Source organism: Callionymus lyra, chromosome 17 (assembly GCF_982586985.1).
Source record: "Callionymus lyra chromosome 17, fCalLyr1.hap1.1, whole genome shotgun sequence".
Classification (NCBI taxonomy): Eukaryota; Metazoa; Chordata; class Actinopteri; order Syngnathiformes; family Callionymidae; genus Callionymus; species Callionymus lyra.
In genome coordinates, this window is record NC_141834.1 from 13,946,390 (window position 1) to 13,968,984 (window position 22,595).

The window sequence follows — 22,595 nt, forward strand, 5'->3', positions numbered from 1 at the left end:
TAAATGAGAACTTTGCCTTCGACAGAGTCTATTTTCAGGAGGGGGTCCATGTCTTCACTGGGGGGGGTCAATTGGTAACAATGCAAAAAATGTGAATTTCCAGACAATTCTCGTTCCCTCATCACAGCGCTGCATGGGAGATGTCATGACAGGGTTACAACAGGATTGTACAATTTCAATAAATACTTCTAAGAAATGATACGATGGCGTCTTATTTAACATGAGCTGTTAGGAGTTTAAAATGTTGCTTGGAGATGAAAGAACGACGCAATGTATTTTTAGGTGCTTAAAACTATATAAACATACTTCAGTTTCTTTTTTGGACATTTTTGCTTTTCATGTGGTAAAAAACAAGTAAGTAAGGCCTTGTAAGCTTCATGTTTTTTTCACAATTAAAGTATTTCTCATTCTTTTTCATGTACTTTTTGCTGCTTGGACGATTTATTAGCTTGGGCTTTATATAATAAAAATCTTTAAAAATCAAAACAAAATAAAGCTCATAAATTGAACCTCACAGCACTAAATATAAATTGTTTGAATTATGAGCAAACACTTTCATATTTTCTATTTATTTTAAGTGCATCATTTAGCTTATTTTTGCTTTTTTTTCCACAGAATAAAAACTTTTGATCATAGAATTACGTGTTCAATTTTCTTTCCACAATTTGCTTGTTTTTTATATTTAAAAATAAATTCAGCTCTAAACTAAACCAAGCTTCCTCGGTGTCATGCGTTGTATTTTTTTTTAGGTACATAAAAAACTATATGGTACCCCCCCCCCCAAGAAATAAAAGAAAAATCCCAGACTACTTTTAATACAGATGTACAAACATACTTGTAACTTGTTCTAAATTTACTTTGTTCAAAATTACTCTTTTTTTATAGAAGTTATGGAAAACATTTTTCAACACTGTCATTTAGTTTTTCCTCAATTAATTCTTTCCGTGAGTATAAGTCTGTTGTTTATCAACCAGGTTTTGAAGTCATAAAGCTACTTTTTACATTAACAATTTGTACTCAGTTTCAGTTCATTTTAAAAGGACTGGAAGTAGGATTCTGTTACACAGTCATAACAAAACCCTGGTTGACTCCCTTTAAGAGTGAACTCGATACATTGTGTCAGAGGTGGGATGGTTGCTTTGACAAAAAAAAGGGGAAGTTTGGTGTAAAAACTCATTTAATCGTAAAATAAAAGGGGAAAACAAAAAAGTACATTTACACTTCACATCTTCTCCTTCTTGACTTTGACGAACTCGGACATGTTGGAGAAATACTTCTGGTTGGCTTCGGCCACCTTCTTCTCCGCGGCCTGAGGATTGACGATCTCTAATCCCTGCAGAACAACAGCTGTTACTTTTAAATAACCGTGTTGGAGCGCCGCGGCTGTTCGCCGCCAGCTGTTCACTTGCCTGCAGAGGTGTGAAGGCCACGCTGGAGCTGGTTCCGGACGAGCGATCCCTGACGGTGGACTTCCCTCCATACGTCATGCTCTGCTTCTGCAGGGTCCTCTGGAGCGACTTGGAGATCCGGGCCTTGGTGGCCTCGTTGACCTGAGCCTGCCGGATCCGTCCGCTGCCGCTCTTGCCGAGCTGACCCAGACTGAAGCCCAGATCCTCCTGGTAGGCGTCGTCTTCGATCTGCGGATCAGGAAAGTAGACGCCGAGTGAGACCCAGCACGGGAACCTGCTGGAGATGTTGTAAAAAAAGTCCACTGACCTCTGCGAAGGTCATCCTGTTGGCGTGTTTCCTGATCTCCGTCAGTCCCAGACGCTCCTTCATCTTCCGGTACCTTCAAGAGCAGAGAACAAGATTCAAGTCTTGCTGGTGTCACGTATTAGGCGTGTTAGCAAGAATCTGGCGATAAGATAGTGTGATACTGTAGTATCAAGTATATATTTGTAGTATTGTCGAGTACTTGACTCTGGTGTTGCAGAATTTACAGACTACATGATTCTTGACGAAGTCGTAACTGCTTTCATTTGTTTTGAAACCAAAATATGTCCAAACTTGAGCTTTTAAAGCAGCTAGAGTCGACTGTATCCTCTCGTCCACAGTCATCTTGGGGATCTTGTAGTATTGTAGGGTACTTGACTCTAGTGTTGCGTTTTAACAGACCACATGACTCTTGACAAAGTCGCAACTACTTACATTTGTTTTTGAAACCAAAATATGTCCAAACATCAGCTTTAAAAGATGCTGGAGTCGACTGTATCCTCTCGTCCTCAGGATCTCACAGAATTTCAAATAAAATTTAGCTGGACGTAATGACTGCTGCCATCTAGCGGCAGGAAGTTTAATTGAGAGATAAAAAAAATGAACAAAAAACAAGAATATTTGCAAAAAATAATAAAATATTATATACACACAATTGTAATACAAACAACAAAATAATATTTTTCGGGAGGACATTCTAACTCACCTTCGTCCTCCTCTCTTCTTCCTCTGACCGTCCAGAGGTGCCGGCAGAGGTTTGACTTGCTTGACCGGCGGCGGCTCCTGCCACTTATCGAACTTCCTCTCGATCTCCTCCTTGACGTCGTAGCCGTACTGGAGACCAGATCACACATGAGGACCTCGGACTTGCAGAGTGGTCCTGCAGACTGAGCTCACCTTGCCGTCGGGACACTCGTGGAAACTGTCCACGCGGGAGGCCAGCGTACACTTGGCTGCCACCAGTCGAGCCGCTTTCCTGCGCAGGTCCTGAGGAGTGAAAGTGTGAAGAGGATTCTTATTTTATGGATTTGAGTCGCGGACTCACCGGCGGGAGCGTCTGCACCACGTCGCAGTGATAGATGAAGCCAGTGTGTGGCAGCAGTGAGGTGCTGCTGAAGCCGGACAAGGTTCTCCTCTGAGCTCCCAGGAGCATCAGGTTACACGCCGGCATCTTGGACAGGTTCGTCAGACCTCCGGCGATACCTGAGGAGGGAGCAGGCGAGTTAGGCTTCGACTCCAAATATGACTCAGAGCTGGACTTCAGGACAGAAATGAAGAGTCAAGACTTTTCTTCCGATTAATCGACTCCCCCTGCTGCACTCATGAAGTAATTACACTCATTGTTCTATAAGGATGAGTTCACCTTCAACGTACTGCAAGGCCTTAAGAAGATTTGAGCTTATTTTTTATGCACTTTGTATCACATAGAAAGAAATTAGAATGTAAAAAGGAAATCAGAAATATAATCAGGATAATAAAAGGGCACAAAACAGACAAATAAACCACATTTTTATTGTAAAATTCTTATTTTAATTCTCGTTATCAGCAGTTAAAAGAATGAATTAATAAGAATTATATGGAATCTTCTCTCTGCTGATTTTTAAACTCTCAAAACATCTTGTTTGATCAGCTGATAATAGTTTGATTGCAATAAAATATGGTTTTAATACATTTAAAATAGTTTACCAAAATTAAAATTATTTGAATACAGTTGAAAAAATTCTAAAGTTGTAGATTTGATGATGTATATAAAATAGTGTATAAATCAAAGTGTACAACTGTATAAAAATAACAAATATACTGTAAACCAAATGTAAAATTTCAATTGGAATAATTAAATGGATCTTCTGACAGTTAAATGTGAGTTTATCTAACAACAGTTCAGTCATGTCTTCAGCGAGGTTACAACCAGTCTATCTCAGTGGAGCTCAAAATAAAACCCAAGCATCCACCGACGATGGGAAAGTAATGTTAGTCTCATGAAGACATTAAAAGACTCACCCATGATCTTGGCGGCAGTGGAGGCTCCTACGATGATGGAGAGATTCGGGGCGATGAAGGACATCCGGGACTCGACGTATTCGTAGATCTGGTGCTTGGACTGGCTGAGCTCCAGGGACATGTCGCAGGCCTCCTCCAGCTGCTTCAGCTCCTCTTCGTTCAGCATCGTCCTGAAAACCAGCAACGAGTGGACGACGTCAGCGGGAACAAAACGTGAGGTTTTAATAAAACGTACTAAACTCCTGCAGACTCACCCCTGAGTGGTCGACGCCGTCACGCTCACCACCATGATCGTGGCGTTCGTCAGGATTTGTTGCAGAGCCTCGTTGTTCTTGCACTTTTCCAGGTTGTTTCCCAATTCCTGAGCAAAACATGAAGAAAGACGGTCAAGAATTAACCAAAACATTATGAACGCCTCAAACTGGAAGGAGGAGAATCAACGGTCAGATTTATCATCGTCGTCTCACCTTGACGGTACGAACATAATCCAGGGAATCTGGCACCAGCGACTCTAGCTCTGGGAACCTTTTGGAATATTTGTCTCGGGTGAACTTGTGAATGATACCTGGAAGAAGAACCAGATTCATCAGACTCGGGTCATTCTAGTAGGTGCATCGAGCGACTCACTGAGCTCATTGTCGATCTCCACGGTCAGATTATTGGCCGCCACAATCAGCCGGTACTCTGGGTCGGCCTCCATCGGGCCAGAAACTGTTGAGAAAAGAAGATTTTTAAATAAACATATTCCATCTTCATCAGTTTTAATCTCTTACCCTCCGAGATCTTCCGCTGCTTCCCGACATAGTGAGAGATCTTGTCTACGATGTCGGAAAACTGTAAAGTAAATTGAAAATGAGTCGAGGAGATCACTTCGATCTGACGCGTCTGAACTCACCTGTCTGCTGTTGCGTAGTTTGGCGATGGCGGTCACACTGTCCGCTTTGCTGTAGTCCACCTCCATCTCCTCCGGGATGTCCTCCAGACCCCCTTTTGAGGGCTCACCATCGCTCTCTCCTTCCTCCTCGTCGGGATACAATCCATCCTCGCCCTCGTCACCCGCCTCTTCCAGATCAGCCAGAAGCTCGTCCGCCAGAGACATCTGAGAGAGAAAGCAATCAAATGAATTTAAAAAATAGAACTCGACACATGCAGAGCTTTATCAAGAAGGTCCAGGTTGGACATTATATTGATTATTTAAAAAAATAAATGTACCAAAACTCAAATCTGTGTGTACCATAACAATAATAATATCAATAATACGATCATTTATCAACCCATTTGTGCAGCCATGTTGAAATGACTTTACAACTCAATAGTTCGAGAGAATGAGTCAATAAATAAATAGAAAGTCTTCCGAACTGAAGCAATGGTTACCAAGTTATTTTAGTGTTTTTTTTTTCGCTGCGCATGAAGCTCCAGCTACACAGATGTGGAAGTATATGTTCAAAGCATTGATAATGTTGAAGATTAAAGAATGTAATCCTCAAAAACGCCGATTTAAAAATTAGTTTCTAATATCAAGCCATTTGTTTATTGTTGTTTAGCGATCACGTTGTTTTAAAGGCCAACATGATTCGATCCGTGTGGCTAATCTCGTCACAAAAACACCGTTATTTAAAAACTAGAATTCATATTCATTTGTCAAAATTAATACATGAATACAAACTGATACAGTTTTAATTCAGGAAACAAACATAGCAATCCATGCAATCGTAAGCTTGACGACACTAGCATACATTAGCAGTTAGCAAATGCTACAATGTTTCACATAAATACGCAACAACTTACCTTGGACTTTAGGTCTCAAGCACCAAACACTAAAAACAGATAAATAATCTGATTATTTAACTAAACATAGAGTTAAACAGGCCCACGGCCTGGGCAAACGTTTGTGTGCGAGTAGCTTCTTCGGTGCGCCTGTGCTGTCGCTAAATAAAAGCGTCATCAATTCGCGAGGGTTTATGGGTAAGGTAGTCCGAGAACCGGTTTTCTTAAGCTTTTTTTTCTTTTTTTTAAATATAAATAAAAATAATTAAGTTGTAACAAGTGAGTATGTACAACGAACGGAAATGAAAAACCCGTTTTATTTTATTTTTAAATATTACTTCCATGTATTTGCTGAAATCTGAGGTGAAGAAGTAATATATCTTACTTTAGTTTTTCGATAATACAAATATTTCATAAGTGGAAAAGTTCACGTGACCTGATTTCAAAATACACTATTATCACTGATGGAATAAAAAAAACGGTGAAAGAAACGAAGGGTTCACATTTCGTTTTTTATTTCCCCTTATTGTACACCATCCCTGGAAAACAAACTTTAAAACAATACAGCTTTTAAAACCAACATTTAAACAGACTAAACAAATGAACTATTTGGATCTCGACTGCATGACGGCCTGTTATTAGTACAAAATGAAATAAATGTTATTTACGGATGAAAGGCTTCTGTTTTTTTTTTCATGCTAAGCTACATTTACTGTCTTTAAACGATGGTAACTAATGAAGAGCTTAAAGTCAAAGACGCTGGTAAATAATGAAACACTACAGGACGTAAATCCATACAGATTGGCATATATTCACAGTTAAATTATACAAAATACCTTTTTTTATCTGCATTAAGACGATTGGGAAAATATTTTTGATTTATTTGATATCGAAGAGAAAGTAATTACATCCTGTCCCAAAACAATTAAATTAAAAAATAAATATTCAAATAAATACTGCAACATTCTGGCTCAACGCAAGTATATAAAATAATAATTTATAACTTAGTAGTTAAAGTAAATCAAGATTGGCTGTTTCGCCGCGCGGTACTAGAACAGATAAATAAAAAACGCCTCTAAATGTCGTCGTTTTACACTCGTATCGTGAGGTTTGTACAAATGTGCAGGAGTTTTCGTTGACGCTGCAAATGAAAGTTGAACGAAGAGAGACAGGATTACAGACACATGAAGGACAGAAGATCTTCTCCGCAAACCTGCAGAGCGATCTACCGAGAAAACAGAAGGTAAGCTGGTACACAGTAAGACTCCAACTGCATAGCCGTCAAATCTGCCTCAAGATTTCACAAACCTCAGAGCTCCTCTTCCCACGATGCAAAGCTCCAAAGATATTTGTAGCCAAATAACAAGGCGAGCAGGAGCTCGTACAAAATCCCGTTGCTGGTAAAACCTGGAAAACGTCCAGCAAGCCGTTGTTGTTCGTCGTCAACTCTCGGTTTCCTGATCCATAAAAAAATAGCCTCTGAGTGACCCGCTGGTTGTCGGGGGGGTTAATTCACTGGCCACTGTCAGAGGGTTCGGCTCTAATGGTTCCCATGACAACACATTGAACGGATCACACTAAATGGGGGTCGTTGGCAGGGCTGACGGTGAAACGGGACGACGTCACTGGACCGGCTCCGACCGGTGACCGTGGTTTGATTGAAGACTCGTCTTTTCTCTTGGAGTCCTTGCCTTTGCCTTTGGGCCCTGAAGCGAGAGACGGTCACCAGGTTGTCATCATGACAGAGAGTCAAGAGGTCATCCTTCGTAAATGTCAATAATCATTGTAGCAGCGAACATTCTTATTCATCATCTTGTTATTTTAATTGATTCCATACTATATTTGTTTTTAATAGAAGCATGATTTCATATTGAAAATGTTCAAGTCTATTCTGCAGTTACATAGCAACCCCTCAACCCTGACTCTATTTCGAAAATTAGAACCAAATTCTGTAAATCTACAATTTAAAAACAACACAATCATTTACAATAACACATTAATAACACTTTCTATACCAAGGAAACATTGAATATATTTGGAAATAAAAGGTAAATACATTGATTTGAAAGTATAACACCAGAGCCACAATTCAAATGATAATATATGTATAACTAAACTTTTGTAGAGAAAACGTTTTTATTTAAAAATAACATTTAGTTTATTTAAACAATATATCTTTCATTATATTTGTTAGTGCTTTTACTTTCTCAAATTAAGATCCTTGTACAGATCTAGACTAGAGAATAGAAGTTGAGTGGTTTAGTTTTTTTCACTTTTCATCTGATAGCTGCTTTAGAAGTCTTTTGCTAACATTCGTATCCTTTTTTTTGCCGGAATAGGTAAAATGCTGGAATAAAATTAATTTTTAATGATGCTAATTTCAATTTCTTGACACATGGTCACAGTCAGGGATTGAAAACATAAACATTTGTTTTAATTGTAAAGCGTTGTTTGTTTATTTATTTTATAATTGAATTCAAATAAAAGGATTGTATTTTTGGTACTTTTAATAGAAATAATTATACCAATATTTTTATACCGAATTTAAAAGGCTACGAATTTAAAAAATAATCTATTAAAAGCATTTATTTTTGAATTACTGGAAATAAAACATCAAACTGTGTTAAGAAATTAATCATTTTGAACATATTAAAATTTTCAAATTAATTAACAATTAAAAAAATTCCAACATTTTAATATAAATTAATTGAATTCAATTAATAAATAAAACAATCAACGCTTAAAAAATGATTTCAATAAAAAAAAATCAAAGTTTCTACATTTCAAAATGCTAAATTCAACCATTCAATATTGATGGCACTGATAAACTTCCATAGAAACAAAGGTAATTAATGATTGACAATAATAAAAATATATTGTGTATATTTCAGCTCCTCTACGAGGTTGAAGGTCACGATGAATGTTACTATCAGTGAGCTCAGTGGGAGGTTCGTGTGAAGAACTGACATGATCCTGTAAATGGAGGTGATAAGTGTGTGTGACAGTAAGCTGAGAGGAAAAGTGTAACAGCTTATGTGTGAGCAGTTAAGAGCCTGCAGCATCATCAACCATCGAGCTAAAGATAAGTTGATGAACTCACCGTGAAGGTCCAGCTTCTTATTCTTCACCGACACCGGCGCCGGCCCGGTCGGTGCCGACGATCTCAGCGCGTTGGTCGGAGTTTCCTGTCAAACAAACATCCGTCAGGCTCAGAATCCTTTTGAACCATCACCTGTGGACTCACCTGATCGAACATGTAGATGGTGACGTCGTCGAAGAAGGACACGTTCCTCCCCCTGTACCTCTCCATCTGCTCCTTGGGCGACTTGAGGAGACTCCTCAGACCCACTCGCTTGTCCACGTCGGTCTCCGTGACGACGATCACCCTCCGGGAGCTTTCGTCCTCCTGCTCGTCCTCGTCCTCGTCGTCCTGGTCGCTTCCCATCAGCAGACCTCTCTGTCTGCCCAGCCGGCCCGCGATCCCCCCTTCACCTTTGGAGGTGAGCGGGAGGGTGATGGCGAGAGGCGGGAGGGCGAGAGACAGGCGGGCGAGCTTTGCTGTGGAGGAGGAAGAAAAGATTCAGCAGAATTAATTCAATCTCTTTCTTATGATCGGAATAAGAGCATCGTCGTCGTACCCTTCATGGCCTGGTTGGCTGTGGGCTGAGCAGCTGGAGTCTCGGGCTGTTCCAGCACCACCAGTGGCTCCTCTACAGATGCTTCGGGCTCCAAGTCGGGCGCTACGTTTGCTGCTTCCTTTTCCTCTTCGCTGGAAAAAAAACAACATTTCAACTGTTGAAACTTTGATTTTTTTTAAATGAAATTTTGCAGTTATCTCTGAAGCATTTAATATTATTTTTTTTTAATAATTTGATCCAATCATTTGTATATTGAAAGGTTGAATATGTTTAATTTTATAGATAATTTTAATAATAACAAAATAAACATAGTATATTTTCAAATTGGATACAACAAAATGTACACACAGAGTTTGATATTAAAACTTCTTATTTTTTAAATTGTAGCCTTTCAACTAAAATATTAAAATGTTGGTATAATAGTACCAACAGTAAATAGTATACTAGTATTGGAAATAGTTATAGTAAAATAGTAATGTTTCCACATTTCAAATGTTCAATTCAACCATTCTAACCTGGGGCTCGGGGGCCAAATATGAACCTCTAATTAATTTGTTGTGGCCGACGAGATGGTTAATTTTAAATTTAAGTCAATTGGTTGACATTGTGACATATCAAGATCCAAGTTCACTTGCTAAGATAGGAAAAGAGGAAAATATTGATGTCAACAATGATACGCTATAAGGAATATGTGGAATGTCAAGAAACTTGATGGAAAAGACAAATGTCTTTAAACGAGTATATCATGTGTATTATCCTACTTACATTTATATTTGTAATTATTTTTTTTAATCTTTATTTGCTTATTTTTTAATAATATTTAAAATTGACATTGAGACCTGATGTACAGTATGTATGTTTCTCTCATTTAAGTTTAAAAATAAATAAATACAAATAAAGATGAATAATAATAAACGACAGTTTGATATTTACATCCTGTTAAGACTTATATTTCCTGTTTCATACAATCCACTGTGATCACATGATTCAATTGTTCAAAAGGATGGTGTTATTAGTATTTGTGTAGTAACTCAGGCGATCCCATCACGTCTCAACACAGACAATATTCTGGCAATTTTATTGCCCCTCGTCGTCCACGGCTTTCGTCCTGTCACTCAGAAAACTCTGCCAACGAGTCAGTCAAGCTTCCTCTTGCCAACACAGTGGAGCTTTAAAATCCACATCATTAAACAAAATCCATTTTATATTTTTTAAAATTGAACAACATTTAGTTGAAAATGCAATCTCAACAACCATAATGGTGACATTAACAGCTCCCAAAATGCTTTGCCGCCCAGCCAACCAATAACGGCTGTCGATCACTTTTGACTAATCACTATAGTGGTTTAATTTAAACGCACTATTGTAGCGACCAATCAGCTGTCACTAAATAGAGCAGTGTGTAGAAAGGCATCATGGGAGTTCACTGTCTTGTTGGTCGTGTGTTGGGTGAGGTTATAATGAAGTTCTGCTGATCATATAAATCACATGTTTGTAACATGAGTTGAACAGTGAACTGGAGTCTTAAAAATTGATTCTTGTCATTATTTATTGTTCTGATCAGCACTGGCTGACTTTCATTGTTTCTGAGTCGCACAATACCTGTCCTCTTCGTTCTGGTCGTCCTCAGACACCAGCTCAGATGCACTGTCGGCCGAGGTCTGCTCTCCCCAGGGCCTCAGGGTCACAGAGTCCTGGACCGTGGCCCCCCACAGCACGTTGGTTTTCACATTTTCACTGAGGGAGAACTGCAGCCTTTCTTCACACACCTTCGAAGAGAGAGCACAGCGAGTGTGACGACCACGTTTAAACGCTTCCTCCCTAAGACGGCAACACACACCTGCATCATGAGGCCATTCTTCGTGGTCATCTTGGACATCGAGCCCAAGTCCTTCCCATCGGACGTTTGTCGTCTCACCAGGTCGTCCTCTTCTTCTTCAGATTCTGTCTCCTTCAATGTTGAAGTGTCTTCGATATCCTCTGTTGTGCTGTTGTCGTCTGGTGTTTTCTTTAAAGACTCCAGGAGCTCCAGGTTCCCCAGGAAAAGATCTCCCAAACTCTCTTCCTCGTCGCCTGATATGGAGCAAAGCTGCTCCAGTTTCTCGAAGTCTTCCAGAGGCTCTTCGTTCATGTCCTTCCACTCAGATATTAACAACTGTGGGAGAGTGTTGATGTCTTGAGAGGGTGGCAGTGGCGAGGGTTTGATCTGAACAAGGTTCATGCTTTTATCATCGTCGACGGGTGAGGTCGGTTTGTCTGATGTCTTGTTGTCACATGACGTTGGTGGGACGCCTTCGTCCGGCGGGACGCCTTCGTCCGGCGGGTACGCCTGAGCGTCTGTGCTCGCGATAAAGTCTTCCACGTCGATGTGAGTGATGAACTCTTCCCCGTCGGTGACGGAGGGAGGCGGGCTCGGGAAGGAATCGTTCAAGCTGTCCAACTTATCATCCTGAAGGTCCAGGTCGATGCTCCGAGGGGGGCTGGGAAAGTCCACAGAGCTGAAATTGTCTTCCCTGCAGTATACGTCAACAAGCTCCCGCACTGTGATGTCACTCTTCTCTGTGTTGAAGTCTTCATCATCATCATCATCATCGTCGTCGTCATCCATGACCCCAAACCCCTCAGCGCTGATCCACGGGACTGTTTCAGACTCTGACTCTTCAATCTCTGGAGGAGGTTCAGTGATACAAATGTGGATACTTGCCCCTTTGTAATCTGTCAAAGTCATCATGGTTTCGTCCTGGAAATGGAAAGAAGGTTCCATCGTTTGGACCGGGAAGTGATTCTGAGAACAGCTGTTGAAATTCTCGTTTTCTTCTGCATCGTCTCTGATCGACGGCTTCGCGATACATCTTTCTGGATCTGGGATTTCCACATTCTCTATTTCCACTAGTGACAATTCCCTCTCTGGAGTTTCAATTAAAACATCTGTAGCTATTATGTTCTCAAGGTTTTCCTCCTGTTGTAAAAGTGCTTCATCAGCCTGATGTTCACCCGAATCGTTATTGCAGAATGCCTCTTTCTCTTCCTCTACTCCTTGTGTTTCCTTGTTTAAAGTTTCTCCGCTGTCCTCGAGCACAGCAGGATGCGGTTCCCTTCCTGCCAGTTCATCATTTCCTTGAGTCTCCCAGAACTCTTCGCCCACGACAAGACGCTCCGCGACCTCCCAGGACTTCCCGAATCCAGAGAAAAATTCACATCTGAGATCTTCGTCTTGAGTCCTTTTCTCTGGAGAAGCAAACTGGTCGTTCTCATCGGGCCACACGAGCCGGTCTCGGTGACAGTCCAGCTCTCCGCTAGTGGGACTTCTTTTTTCCGGACTACAACATAAGCCTTGATTTGTCAACTCTTCTCCCTCGCCCAACTCCCTCTCCTGGAATCGTTCTGCTTCTTTCAGAGGGGACTTCTCCTTCATGGCATTACTCAACTCTGCTGCTACCAATTCCTTCTCGGTCTCCTGCTCGAGCTGGATTGATTCCTTATCTAAGTTGTCTTTCAGACCAATCTCCTCTCCCAAAGAGGCCTGGGGAATATCTTTCCCTGGATCAACAACCCACATGTCCTCACTGGACTGAACAACGATTGACACGTCACTTGCTTCTCTATGTTTTTTTGGTAATTCTGTCTTGATGTCATGACAGTTGGAAGCTTCACAGGACTTCAGAGTCCGAGGTATGTCTGCCAGCACATTTTTTGATTCATCATTTTGTCTTTCCAAAACCAAAACCTTGCCTTTGCCGTCAGATTCAGGATGATAACGTAGGTTTTCGGTATGATTCTGGTATTTCCAGTCTGTCAATTGTGGGTCAACGCAGTCTGTGTTTGCTTTCACACATTGTTGCAGCTCTTTCAGTGGCTCCTCGTCCAATTTCGCAAACATCTTGTCGATGTAGTCGACACAGTCTTTGGTCTGGAGGGGATCAAAAAAAAGTGTTGGTGTTTGGACTTTTACGTGGAAGATACCAGAGTCGTCTCTGTCCAGAGGCCCGAGCTGTTTGCTAAGACCGTCTTTTTCATCCAGGAGTGGAGTAACCTTTGTCACAATAGAGTCGAGGTCTCCTTCCTCTGATGACTGTGTCCTGCTTTTTGAAGGGCTCTTGGTCGATAACTCTCCCTCCTCTTCAGTTTTTTCTTCAATACCAGTGAGAGTGCCACGATCTCCGCCTCTACTGCTCCCTGGCCTGGAGGTTATAAGCCCATCACTGCTTCTCCTGTTCATCCCTTCACTTTCCCAATCACTGTCTGAAAAATAGGCAGAGTCTCGGTGGGGCGTCTCACTTCCAAGTGCCCGCCACCCTACATTCCCGGCCCCTCCCCCTGTCCATGAGTCACTGGGGGTGAGGCCGTCATTTGAGCTAGAGGTCATCGGCGACAGGACAGAGTCCGTTGGGGTGGTAAGTGAAACGTCAGTCGACGGCTCCCAGTCAGGAGTGGGAGGACAGGACTCAGGAGTCGATGTCTTCATGGTAACATCTTGAACGATGCTGCTGTGCTGCCCATTTTCGTCATCGTGGGAATTACCACTCAAGGTTTTGTTGATAAATTGACACTCCTCATTTTGAGAGTCAGATCCTCTTGGGCTGATGACCTGGCAATTCCCTGGAAAAAATCCTTTGTCTGAATTAATCTCCTGTTGCTTCATAGCTTCATCATTTTTAAGGGATTCTTCTCTGAGCTCTCCTCTGGCTGGTAGTGCCGGGCCATCTGAACACTCGTCTTTCTGGCATGACAATATTTGGTTGTGCAGCAGACCGTTTTTAGGCGCTACATCAGAAAATATGACTTCACTTGATTGAGAGTCTTCCTCTTCGTCCTGCCCATCTCCTGTGATGGCTTTTTTGCCCGAACCAATATGAAGGATTGGGATCTCAGGTCTCGTGGAAACTTTGATTTCACTGCGTTTAGCTCTCTTGGTCACTTGAGCATATATAGCCTCAGTTTGTGTCTCTTCTTTGCCCTTGCTGCAGGCACGTATGGAGCTCTCCGACTGAAAGCTGATGGTCTGGGTTGACTGCGGGTCAATGCATATGGACTCATATTCAGGGGAGAGTGGAGTGGGCGAGTGCGCAGAGTCGCCTTCCTTTTTGTTTGCGGCAGCGTTTTGCCGAGAAATTATTTCCGTCAGAAAGGTTTCGGCAGATTGGATTTCTTTTAAAAACTCCTCCCTGGTCATTCCTGGTCTTTTAGAATCCTCAGAGGGCTGTGATTCTTTTCCATCCTTTTCATGCGTGATCTCAGAGAGGAGAGAACGGGACCTGCGGATGCCTTTGGAATAGGCTTCTTCAGCTTCGGTGTACGAGGGAAGGGCCGAGGAATACGCATAGGGCTGCAGTCTAGATCCAGCTGGGAATAGATATTTCACTGGATCATTGCCAGAACTGATCTCTGTTTCCGTGCCCATCCCACCTGTATCAATTTCTGTTAGAAATAAATCCCCTTGGAAAGACTCCTTTGTGACCGTTTCCTCAACTTTGTCATGTGGTCCTCCGCAGGACTTTTCTCGTCCCCAGGATTTCCCCTTTGAGCCATATTCTGTAATCAATGACTGGGAGCGACGCATCCCTCTGTTAGGATGGAGGACGTTTGCCCATCCCTCTCCATCCCCTTTATCCTCGTTGTGTTGGCTCCACGAGCTCTCTGGCTTTGACTCGTTGGATTCATTCACAGTTGATATCTCTGTCAAAAACAGGTGCATAGGGGATTTTCTGGCAGCGGCCACACGCTCTGCATGAAGTTCGGCGTCTTCCCTCCAGATGGCAGGCAGGATAGTGTCGAGACGGGACTGGGTCCGTTTCATTCCTCGAGAAAAGAACTCACTTGGAGAGGGATCGGCGTCCTCCGACAAGCTGGAGTGAGCCACAATAGTCGCACTGCTAGGTTTTTCTGGTGACATGAAGGGAGAGTCGTCCTCATCCGAGTATGTCGGACTGGATGAGGACTGCCTATCGATCTCAGGTTGCGGACGAGGTAAGTTGCGATAGATAGGCCGAAGAGGATTTACTCTACGTTTGGGGGATTCAAAGTCTTTTGTACGTGAGTGAGAATTCTCGTTGTGCATCGTTGTTTGTCTATTAGAAGTCTCACTGTTAGACAAATCACAGGTTAGTGGGTCTCTGCTGGATCGTTGCATTTGTGACTGACTGTACCTTGAATAGTAGCTCGGACAATTCCGTTGCGATTTGGCATGAGGGGGTAAAGGTGGTGGGCACATCTGAGGAGCAGGGTAAATGGGATGGCTTGACGGAGGCAAGGACGGCGAAAGTGAAGGGGACGGTGGTAAAGTCTGCCTGGATCGATGGAGCCCGAGGTGATCCAATGCTGAAGGTGGAAGACTGCTCATATGAAGGGGATCTGTTTCTATTTTGCCACCAATGGTGTAGTGAGGAAGTCCTCTATAGCCAAGCGGTGGGGCGGGGAGGGGTCGTGAATGGAGTTGATTTGATGACATCGACATTGAGCGAGGTTTGGGAGGAAGAACCGGTGCTGGATGGTGCGCAAAAGACTTCTTACTTGTATCCATCTTATTCCTTTCCTCTTCCTCATCTTCATCCCCTAGATTTATGACCGAGAAGTCCGTTACTCTGCTCGAAGTGTCTCTGAACTCTGCTACTCCTGTGTTGGGTACATGGAGTTTGACTTCACTGGATCTCACTGTCTGCGTACTTTTATCGCCGGGACGCCGATCAGTGGAAGAGTAAGGAACCCGATCCCTTCCTAACAAACCACTGCGGATCTCCACCAGCTCCATGTCTCCTGAACAGTCCGCATGAAAAGACGACTGTGGCTTATTTTTCAAAGTTGGGGATTTATCCTGGGGTGTGTGCTCCTCTAATCTGATGTAGTATTCGCTTGCGAGGGAGGGGCTTCTTGCACTTATAACTGGGACCACGGTTGGAGTATCCAAAGACTGCCTGTGGTTGTTGTTCACAGTGGGGATGGGTTGCGGAGGGGGCAGAGGTTTGTAGCCCCTTCTAGCGTGGGCTTTCTCCCAGAAATACTCAAAGTTTAAGCCTTTGCTAGTTTCGGTAACTGTTAGGATATCGTCCAGTTCTGACGAAGTGGATGAGATTCGGTTACCCACAGGGTCCAGAAGAGGGTAAGAGGAATCTCTGTCCTGTCTTGAATACTCTCTCTCCCGCTGCCGCTCATTTAACGTCTGGAAAGCAGGCGGACGGAGCAAATCCCAGCGCCTTTCAAAGGATTCCTCACTTTCTCCTCTTCTTCCTCTGCTTTCCTCATACTCATCTTCCTCATCCTCCTCTCCAGTGCTCCCCCTGGCCATCCCCCGCTCTGCTGCGAGAAGGGAGGAGAGAAGCAGGAATATCTCTGCGACACAAGGACGCTGAGAAGGAGGTAGCCAGCAGGACTGCATTATCTCATACCTGTCGTGGAAACAAAAGTTGGTAAAGTTTGGTGGAAAAATTTTATTTTACGTAGAATGTAAGTGTTTTCACTAACCAGTAATCTGCATGGGAAAGTTTGAGTCTGGGCTGGGCGAGAGTGATTTGTCTCTCACGGATGACGAAGGTCAACACCTCTTCATCACTTAGGTGTCGGTGAGGTTGAGAGCCAAACTCAAACAGCTCCCATATCACAACTCCCAACGACCTGCGGTAAAGAAATGGACAGATTTTTATTTACGATGTTCATCAGTGCTAGGGCGGGGGAGACACTAACAGCCATCCAAACATAATACATCCTAAATCCATTGTGAAGATCGTACAAAACAGTGGTTCCCAACGGGTAGACTGGTACGTTGCATGGCACGTGGATCACATTTGAACTCACTGGTAAAACTTGCTTAACAACTCACCAAACATTGCTAGTTTTAGTTTGGTCGGTGACAATAAGGGACCCTCTGTATTCCTCCAGCAGCTCCGGAGCGATCCAGCGCAATGGAATCCACAGTTTGTCAGGTGTCAGGTAGTAGTCCTCCTACACACAAGGTATTAAATGAACATCTCGGAACAAATCTGACAGTTAGTATGTAACCCACCTTATAATGGTTGTGCGAGAGTCCATAGTCACCAATCCTAACAGTCAGGTCTGATGTTAGCAGGCAGTTCCTCAGTGCCAGGTCACTAAAAAAAGAAAATTAGCTATTGAACTGAACTTAGTACTTGGTTTTGGGTACAGTATCCAAACTCTGGCTGACCTGTGAATGTAGTTGTTCTCATGAAGGTGCAGAAGACCTGAAGTGATCTCAAAAGCCATCCGCTGCAGGGTCAATTGGTCGCGGGTCGGAAGGTCAGGGGTCATCCCGTCTGACTTCCGCTGGGCTCGCAGGTATCTCTTTAGGTCACCCTTTTGAAAAAATTGGATCAGGATTGTTTGAATACCCAGTTATTTAAACTTTAGCAGTGGCTGTCGACAACCTCAGCCAGGTTTATTGGTTAACATTGTGAAGTGCAAAAATGCCAAAACACTATTTAAAACCTGAAGGAGGTGTCAAACTGAAACTTAGCAGTGACAATAATATATACACGTATCTTATTACCATTGCAGGATAGCAGAAAGGGCATGGCCAGGTTCCGTATCCATCACTTTGCATATTCAAACAAACATTAATACCAGAGTTGCCACAAACTGGACCGTCAAGCTTCCAGATTTAACCAAACAATATAACACCATGCCTTTCAATGCTGAGCTCATTCTTACAAAAACACTTTGTTGAAAATCTCATCTCTACTCACTGGTAAAGCAGCATCTGTTTGAGAAACAATCCCTCCTGTGGATGGAACCAAACCTCCAAACTTGAATTCCTATACTTAAAAACTAGCAACTCTAGTCCATTATGAACGATGACTGTATAGTACGGTGACCTTTGTTGATGACGTGGACTGGCCATAACGGTACAATAACAATTAGAAAACATGTCAACAGTGTTCTGACGTCATTTATTATGACATAAGACTGCTCACAATTTCTATTTTGATACACGTGCAACGGCACCATTGGATCCCAACCATTGTTATAATGTCTACCATCATAAAACGTTTTTAAATCAAGCACATTTTCAAAGGGGTATTGTGTTGAGAAGCCAGCTCATGATCCACGTGATGGGGCTACATCGGCTAATCTGCTCTATGTATTGGTGTCTAAATGCAGAAGTGCTCTCGGCTACAGTAATGACAGCCGGTTAAGTGCAAAGGTCATAGTTCTTTCAGAATTCAGAAGGTTATTAGAGTTTCTAGATAAAAGGAAATGATAACACAGACAGGAACAGGATCTTCAATTGAAGGTTCAAAGGAAGATTCCAACTTACCAACTGGCAGAACTCCATAACCAGAAGGAAAGGGATACTTTCGCTGCACTGGCCCAAACATTGAAGGATGTTGGGATGCTTCAGGCTCCTGCCAAGAAAATACATTTTAGTCCAGACGTGGGTGGACTTCTTAACAGAAGATTCTGTGGCAATTTTTTTAAAAGTAGTTTTTTGGAAGCAGTCTCTTCTGTGCCCTTATCGTTACTTCATTAAATTCTTGAATGAAGAAAGTGACGTCTCACCTGTATGGCTCGGACTCAGCCAGGAACTTCCTCTGCTCCAGAGGGCTGGCGCTGACCCGAAGCTCCTTCACCACCACCTGAGACGAGTTGCAGTCGCACAGCACTTCGGCCAGAATCACCTGCAAGAGATTGATTGAGAACAACGTGGAGAGGCGCCAAGAGGAAATGTACCAGCAGTAATGTTGTGGTGAGTTACGAGTCTGGTCCGCCGCCAGTTATAAATAAAAACGCATTAATCCAAGCGTGTTTATGAAGGCCTGTGTGTTTAAGCGGAAACACCGAATCTGTGAGCTGTGAATCATGTTCTTACCTTTCCGAACCAGCCATTTCCTATTTCCTGCAGGTAGTTTAAAGTGTGTCTTTTGAAACACTGCAACTTGGAGTCTGCCGAGGAAAATGAAGTGGCGTTAACAGCGTGATACAGCGCAGTCGCTATATATAACTCTATTTTAATGGATTCTAACCAACGGTTCAGGTCGCTCATTTCCGCAGAGGCCAAAGAATTTGGTGCCAGGGAAGAGGTGATTTTATGTTGGAGCCTTACATTGTTGTGCTATCATTAAAGACATCTAATGCCAACTTTGTGTTGGGACCCAACAACTCTTTAACATCGATTTCTAACCCGGAAATGTTTATGTCTACGAATAAAAACAAGGTTATTACCTGCTCCTTCCTGTAGGGCAGAACAGTTGGTCCGGTCTCTGACAGGTAAGGTGTACACCTCAGGGAGGGAGGGACATGATGAAATGCTGTCCTCCTGGATGGGACTGGACCCTCCAGAACACTCTTCCCCATCGGCATTGTCAAACTCCTGGTCGATCCCATCAGAAGCAAAAAATATCCATGACTTGAACAAAACCAAAGCGACATGGCTGAACAGAGGAAAAGCACTCTGGGAGGTGCAACTATGACGGACAGTGTTCAGAAAGTCTAGAGTGCAAAGGTCGTGCTCACCATTGGGCATCGTCAAATATTGTCTCATTTCGTAGAGCTAAAACACTTTCTTGAATCGACTTTAAATGTCAAAGTATAAACGATACGAGACCAGGATAAAAAAAACAAAAAACGTCAGGGTTTGTTATTTTTAAACAGTGACATTAGTGAGTCATGCTTCCGTCGCCTCTCGCTCTCTTCAAGTGCACAGTCGGTGAAGACAGACGTAAAGAAATACAAGCGAGCAGTGAGCAGGCAAAAAGAGAGGTGAATAAATCTCTTACATGTTGAAGACTTACATTGAACCCAACTCCTCCTCTTTTGCAGCACAGACAGGTGAGGAGCAGCAACACAAAGGACACCAGCCCGGAACAAGAGATGAGGATGACCACGTACGGTGGCGGAGAGAGGGAAGCCGTCCGGGTCTGAGAAACTGCGAAGAACACAAAACAAGACAAACGATTTTAACACTCGTTCGGTTTCAAGGGTAAGGTTAGCTTTAGGTCAAGACTTAGGAACCTCAATGACTCATGGAGGTGTAAAATCTTGTTACATGGGGAAACCATCGGAGCGTTTTTCTTCGTGGCAACTTTGGGACTCAGTGCTGCACCCCAGTCGCCATTTTTGCTTCAGGGCATGTTTAGAGGATGAAGCAGGGAGGATGAACTACGTCTCATACGCTGTAACTCATCCCTTTAAACAAGAATCCAAGTATGCAAGTAGGAGAGTTCACCATTCCGGTTAGGAAGAAAAGCATGGGAAGAAGGAAACGTCGGAGATAGCATTCCACTTAAGAAAACACGGTTAAGAAGCAGGGGGAGTTGTCAAGAAGGTAAAGAAGGAGCGCTCAGTGGGAAGGGGGTTGGCAACTGGAAAAGAACGACTCAAATCAGAAAAGGTTCAGTACTCAGGTGAGAGAGGGAGGGATCAGCACATTTGAGATTTGTACCTCAAGTTGGTCGATTGTGGGAAGTGAAGCATCTGTAGGAAAGAAAAGTGTCAGGGCAGGTTTGGTTAAATACCCTTCGGTCGTTCTTGTTGTCGTTCTCGACTCAATCCAAACGCGTAGCATCACAGTAAGACAGAGGATATGAACCCACGATAAGAAGAGTTTTAGTGGCATCACAGTTAAGGAAAGCAGATTTCTGTTTGGAGTTTGACATACATTTTAACAGATATTAAACAGGCTTTGAAATCCAACCTTATCAATAATAAATTGCAACTGCGAGAACGTGTTTGGACTTTTAAAATGTGATATAAAACAATAAGAGATGAGAAATTCAAAATGTAAACAAGCGTTAAAGATTGCGTGAGAAAATAAATCGCACAGAAACATGATATTTGATTAAAAATAAAATAAACTTAATAAAGAAAACCGCACACACTTATCCTCCTTTGTCCCTCGTAAAAATAAATGCTCACTCACAAGCTCATGACGATACTGTCAACAATGCATGCATAAATTTCAGAGTGATTTTAATCATTCATGAATCCTAAAAATACATTCTACTATAAAAACCAGTGACAAGGCACTCAAGAAGCAGCACTTTAAGGTTCACGAAGTTACATTCAATAGAATCTCACTTTATGATGGGAGTCAAATATTGATAATAAACCAGGATCGACCCCCTCAGTGGGGTGTCAGCAGACAAACGAGGGTGTCGTACAGTACAAGTGAGCTGCTATTCTTTCATGTCTCCCAAGACAGATGTCCAGACAGACACTGAATATAAATAGGAATCTATTACGGGCCTTGTGTTCCGTCAGCCCAGCAGCTCTAATCACAACAATAAACCACAACACACAAGCCACGGAATGGGGGAGACAGAATTTTTCAGGGGGGTGGGGGCAACAGCAGTGGCATGAATCTGACCCACAATCTGCTGCTCAGAAAACAAAATCAGTTTTTAATCCAAAGAAGAAAAGGCCTGAGACACAAACACCCCCCCAATATTTTTCGCATGCAAATCTAAAAAAAAAGGGGGGACCCTCCCCGTCGTCACCCCATCAAGTCAGTCCCTGCGATGATATTTCGCAGTGAAACAGAGAAACAAAACAGGCCTCATGACTACATCATCCTCGCTCAGCATCCCTGTCAGGGTATCATCCCTCCATCCTCCTCCTCTCACCTTCTCTCTGCGGGGCTCCGAGCGCTCTCTCCGGGCTCAAGTACGTCATGATCCCCGCCAGCACCACCATCACCCAGCAGTGTGGCCGCAGCATCGCGACACCAGCATCCGAGCTCCGGAGCCGACGATCGGTGTGCGCCTCTGTCCCGTCCCCCCCGCCACCTCCGGGGTCCTCGCCGTCTCTCTCCCCCCCTCCTCCCTCCTCCGCGGTTCTCCTTGTGATAAAGAGCCTCTTCCTCCCCCCTTTGCTCCCCCCTTTCTAATCCGCAATTGAACACGGTGTGTCGGCGGCTCTATTGTGCATCCTCGGCTCGCGCCTCCATCGCTTCTTCTTCTTCTTCTTCGTGTTTCTGCTCCGTCTGTGTTGTTCTCCTCCGCCAGCCTACGTCACTCTCTCACGGCGCGCATTGTCATGGTCCGAGTCCACCATCTTCACGGACCAAAATAATGGAGCCCGGATGATATTCCCACTGGGGGGGAGGGGGGGGGGTTGATGGTGCGAGACCTGGATCAGTTTAAAGATCACTGGAGGATTAATTCAATGTTCAACCTCTTATCTGTTATCGACTCAATTTTGGGATCAAAAGTCAATAATCTATTTTTTTTAATTATATATATAGCGCCTTTCTAGACCAGGGTCACAAAGCGCTTTGACAGTCATGCATTCCCCCATTCACATATACTGATGGGAGTAGGCTGCAACCTACCATCTTAGCTATGACGCCCCTATGCAGAGGTTAAAAAAAACAAACAAGTATTTTATACGTGGGTCTGACATTAAGTACAACAAAGACATTTTAAAAAACAAATGTCATTTAAACAAAAAAAAACACAAATATCTGTCTATTAGCATAAGTAGCTACACCGAGCTAATGTTGATTAGCATGTATTTGTTGTACATTTACAG

At 43.1% G+C, this 22,595-nt stretch overlaps 2 protein-coding genes across 4 annotated transcripts; both read right to left on the bottom strand.

Moving 5' to 3' along the window:
- Positions 1-1,159: 1,159 nt before the first annotated feature.
- On the bottom strand, positions 1,160-5,646 carry prpf31 (PRP31 pre-mRNA processing factor 31 homolog (yeast)). The gene is made up of 13 exons (XM_087778919.1): positions 5,503-5,646; positions 4,610-4,813; positions 4,488-4,548; positions 4,342-4,425; positions 4,182-4,279; positions 3,969-4,075; positions 3,715-3,884; positions 2,759-2,916; positions 2,611-2,700; positions 2,420-2,547; positions 1,717-1,789; positions 1,410-1,637; positions 1,160-1,333 (listed from the first exon to the last, which is right to left on the bottom strand). Exons 2-13 carry the CDS (start codon positions 4,811-4,813, stop codon positions 1,223-1,225), a joined length of 1,512 nt encoding a protein of 503 aa, XP_087635045.1. The 5' UTR covers positions 5,503-5,646; the 3' UTR covers positions 1,160-1,222.
- A 333-nt stretch (positions 5,647-5,979) lies between these two features.
- lmtk3 (lemur tail kinase 3) lies at positions 5,980-21,816 on the bottom strand. Of its 3 annotated transcripts, XR_015713615.1 has the most exons (17): positions 21,689-21,816; positions 19,844-19,992; positions 19,290-19,437; positions 18,937-19,010; positions 18,627-18,745; positions 18,385-18,472; positions 17,275-17,423; positions 17,116-17,200; positions 16,933-17,054; positions 16,578-16,727; positions 10,960-16,501; positions 10,722-10,888; positions 9,120-9,250; positions 8,726-9,039; positions 8,582-8,666; positions 6,790-7,187; positions 5,980-6,706 (listed from the first exon to the last, which is right to left on the bottom strand). XR_015713615.1 is itself a non-coding variant. In XM_087812484.1 (16 exons), the coding sequence occupies exons 1-16, from the start codon at positions 21,780-21,782 to the stop codon at positions 7,054-7,056; spliced, it is 7,536 nt and encodes a 2,511-aa protein (XP_087668610.1). In that variant the 5' UTR covers positions 21,783-21,816; the 3' UTR covers positions 5,980-7,053. The 3 variants fall into 3 exon arrangements, 2 of the variants coding, with proteins under 2 accessions (XP_087668610.1, XP_087668609.1); XM_087812484.1 differs by having other exon boundaries at positions 5,980-7,187; positions 19,859-19,992; XM_087812483.1 differs by having other exon boundaries at positions 5,980-7,187.
- Between the last annotated feature and the right edge of the window lie 779 nt (positions 21,817-22,595).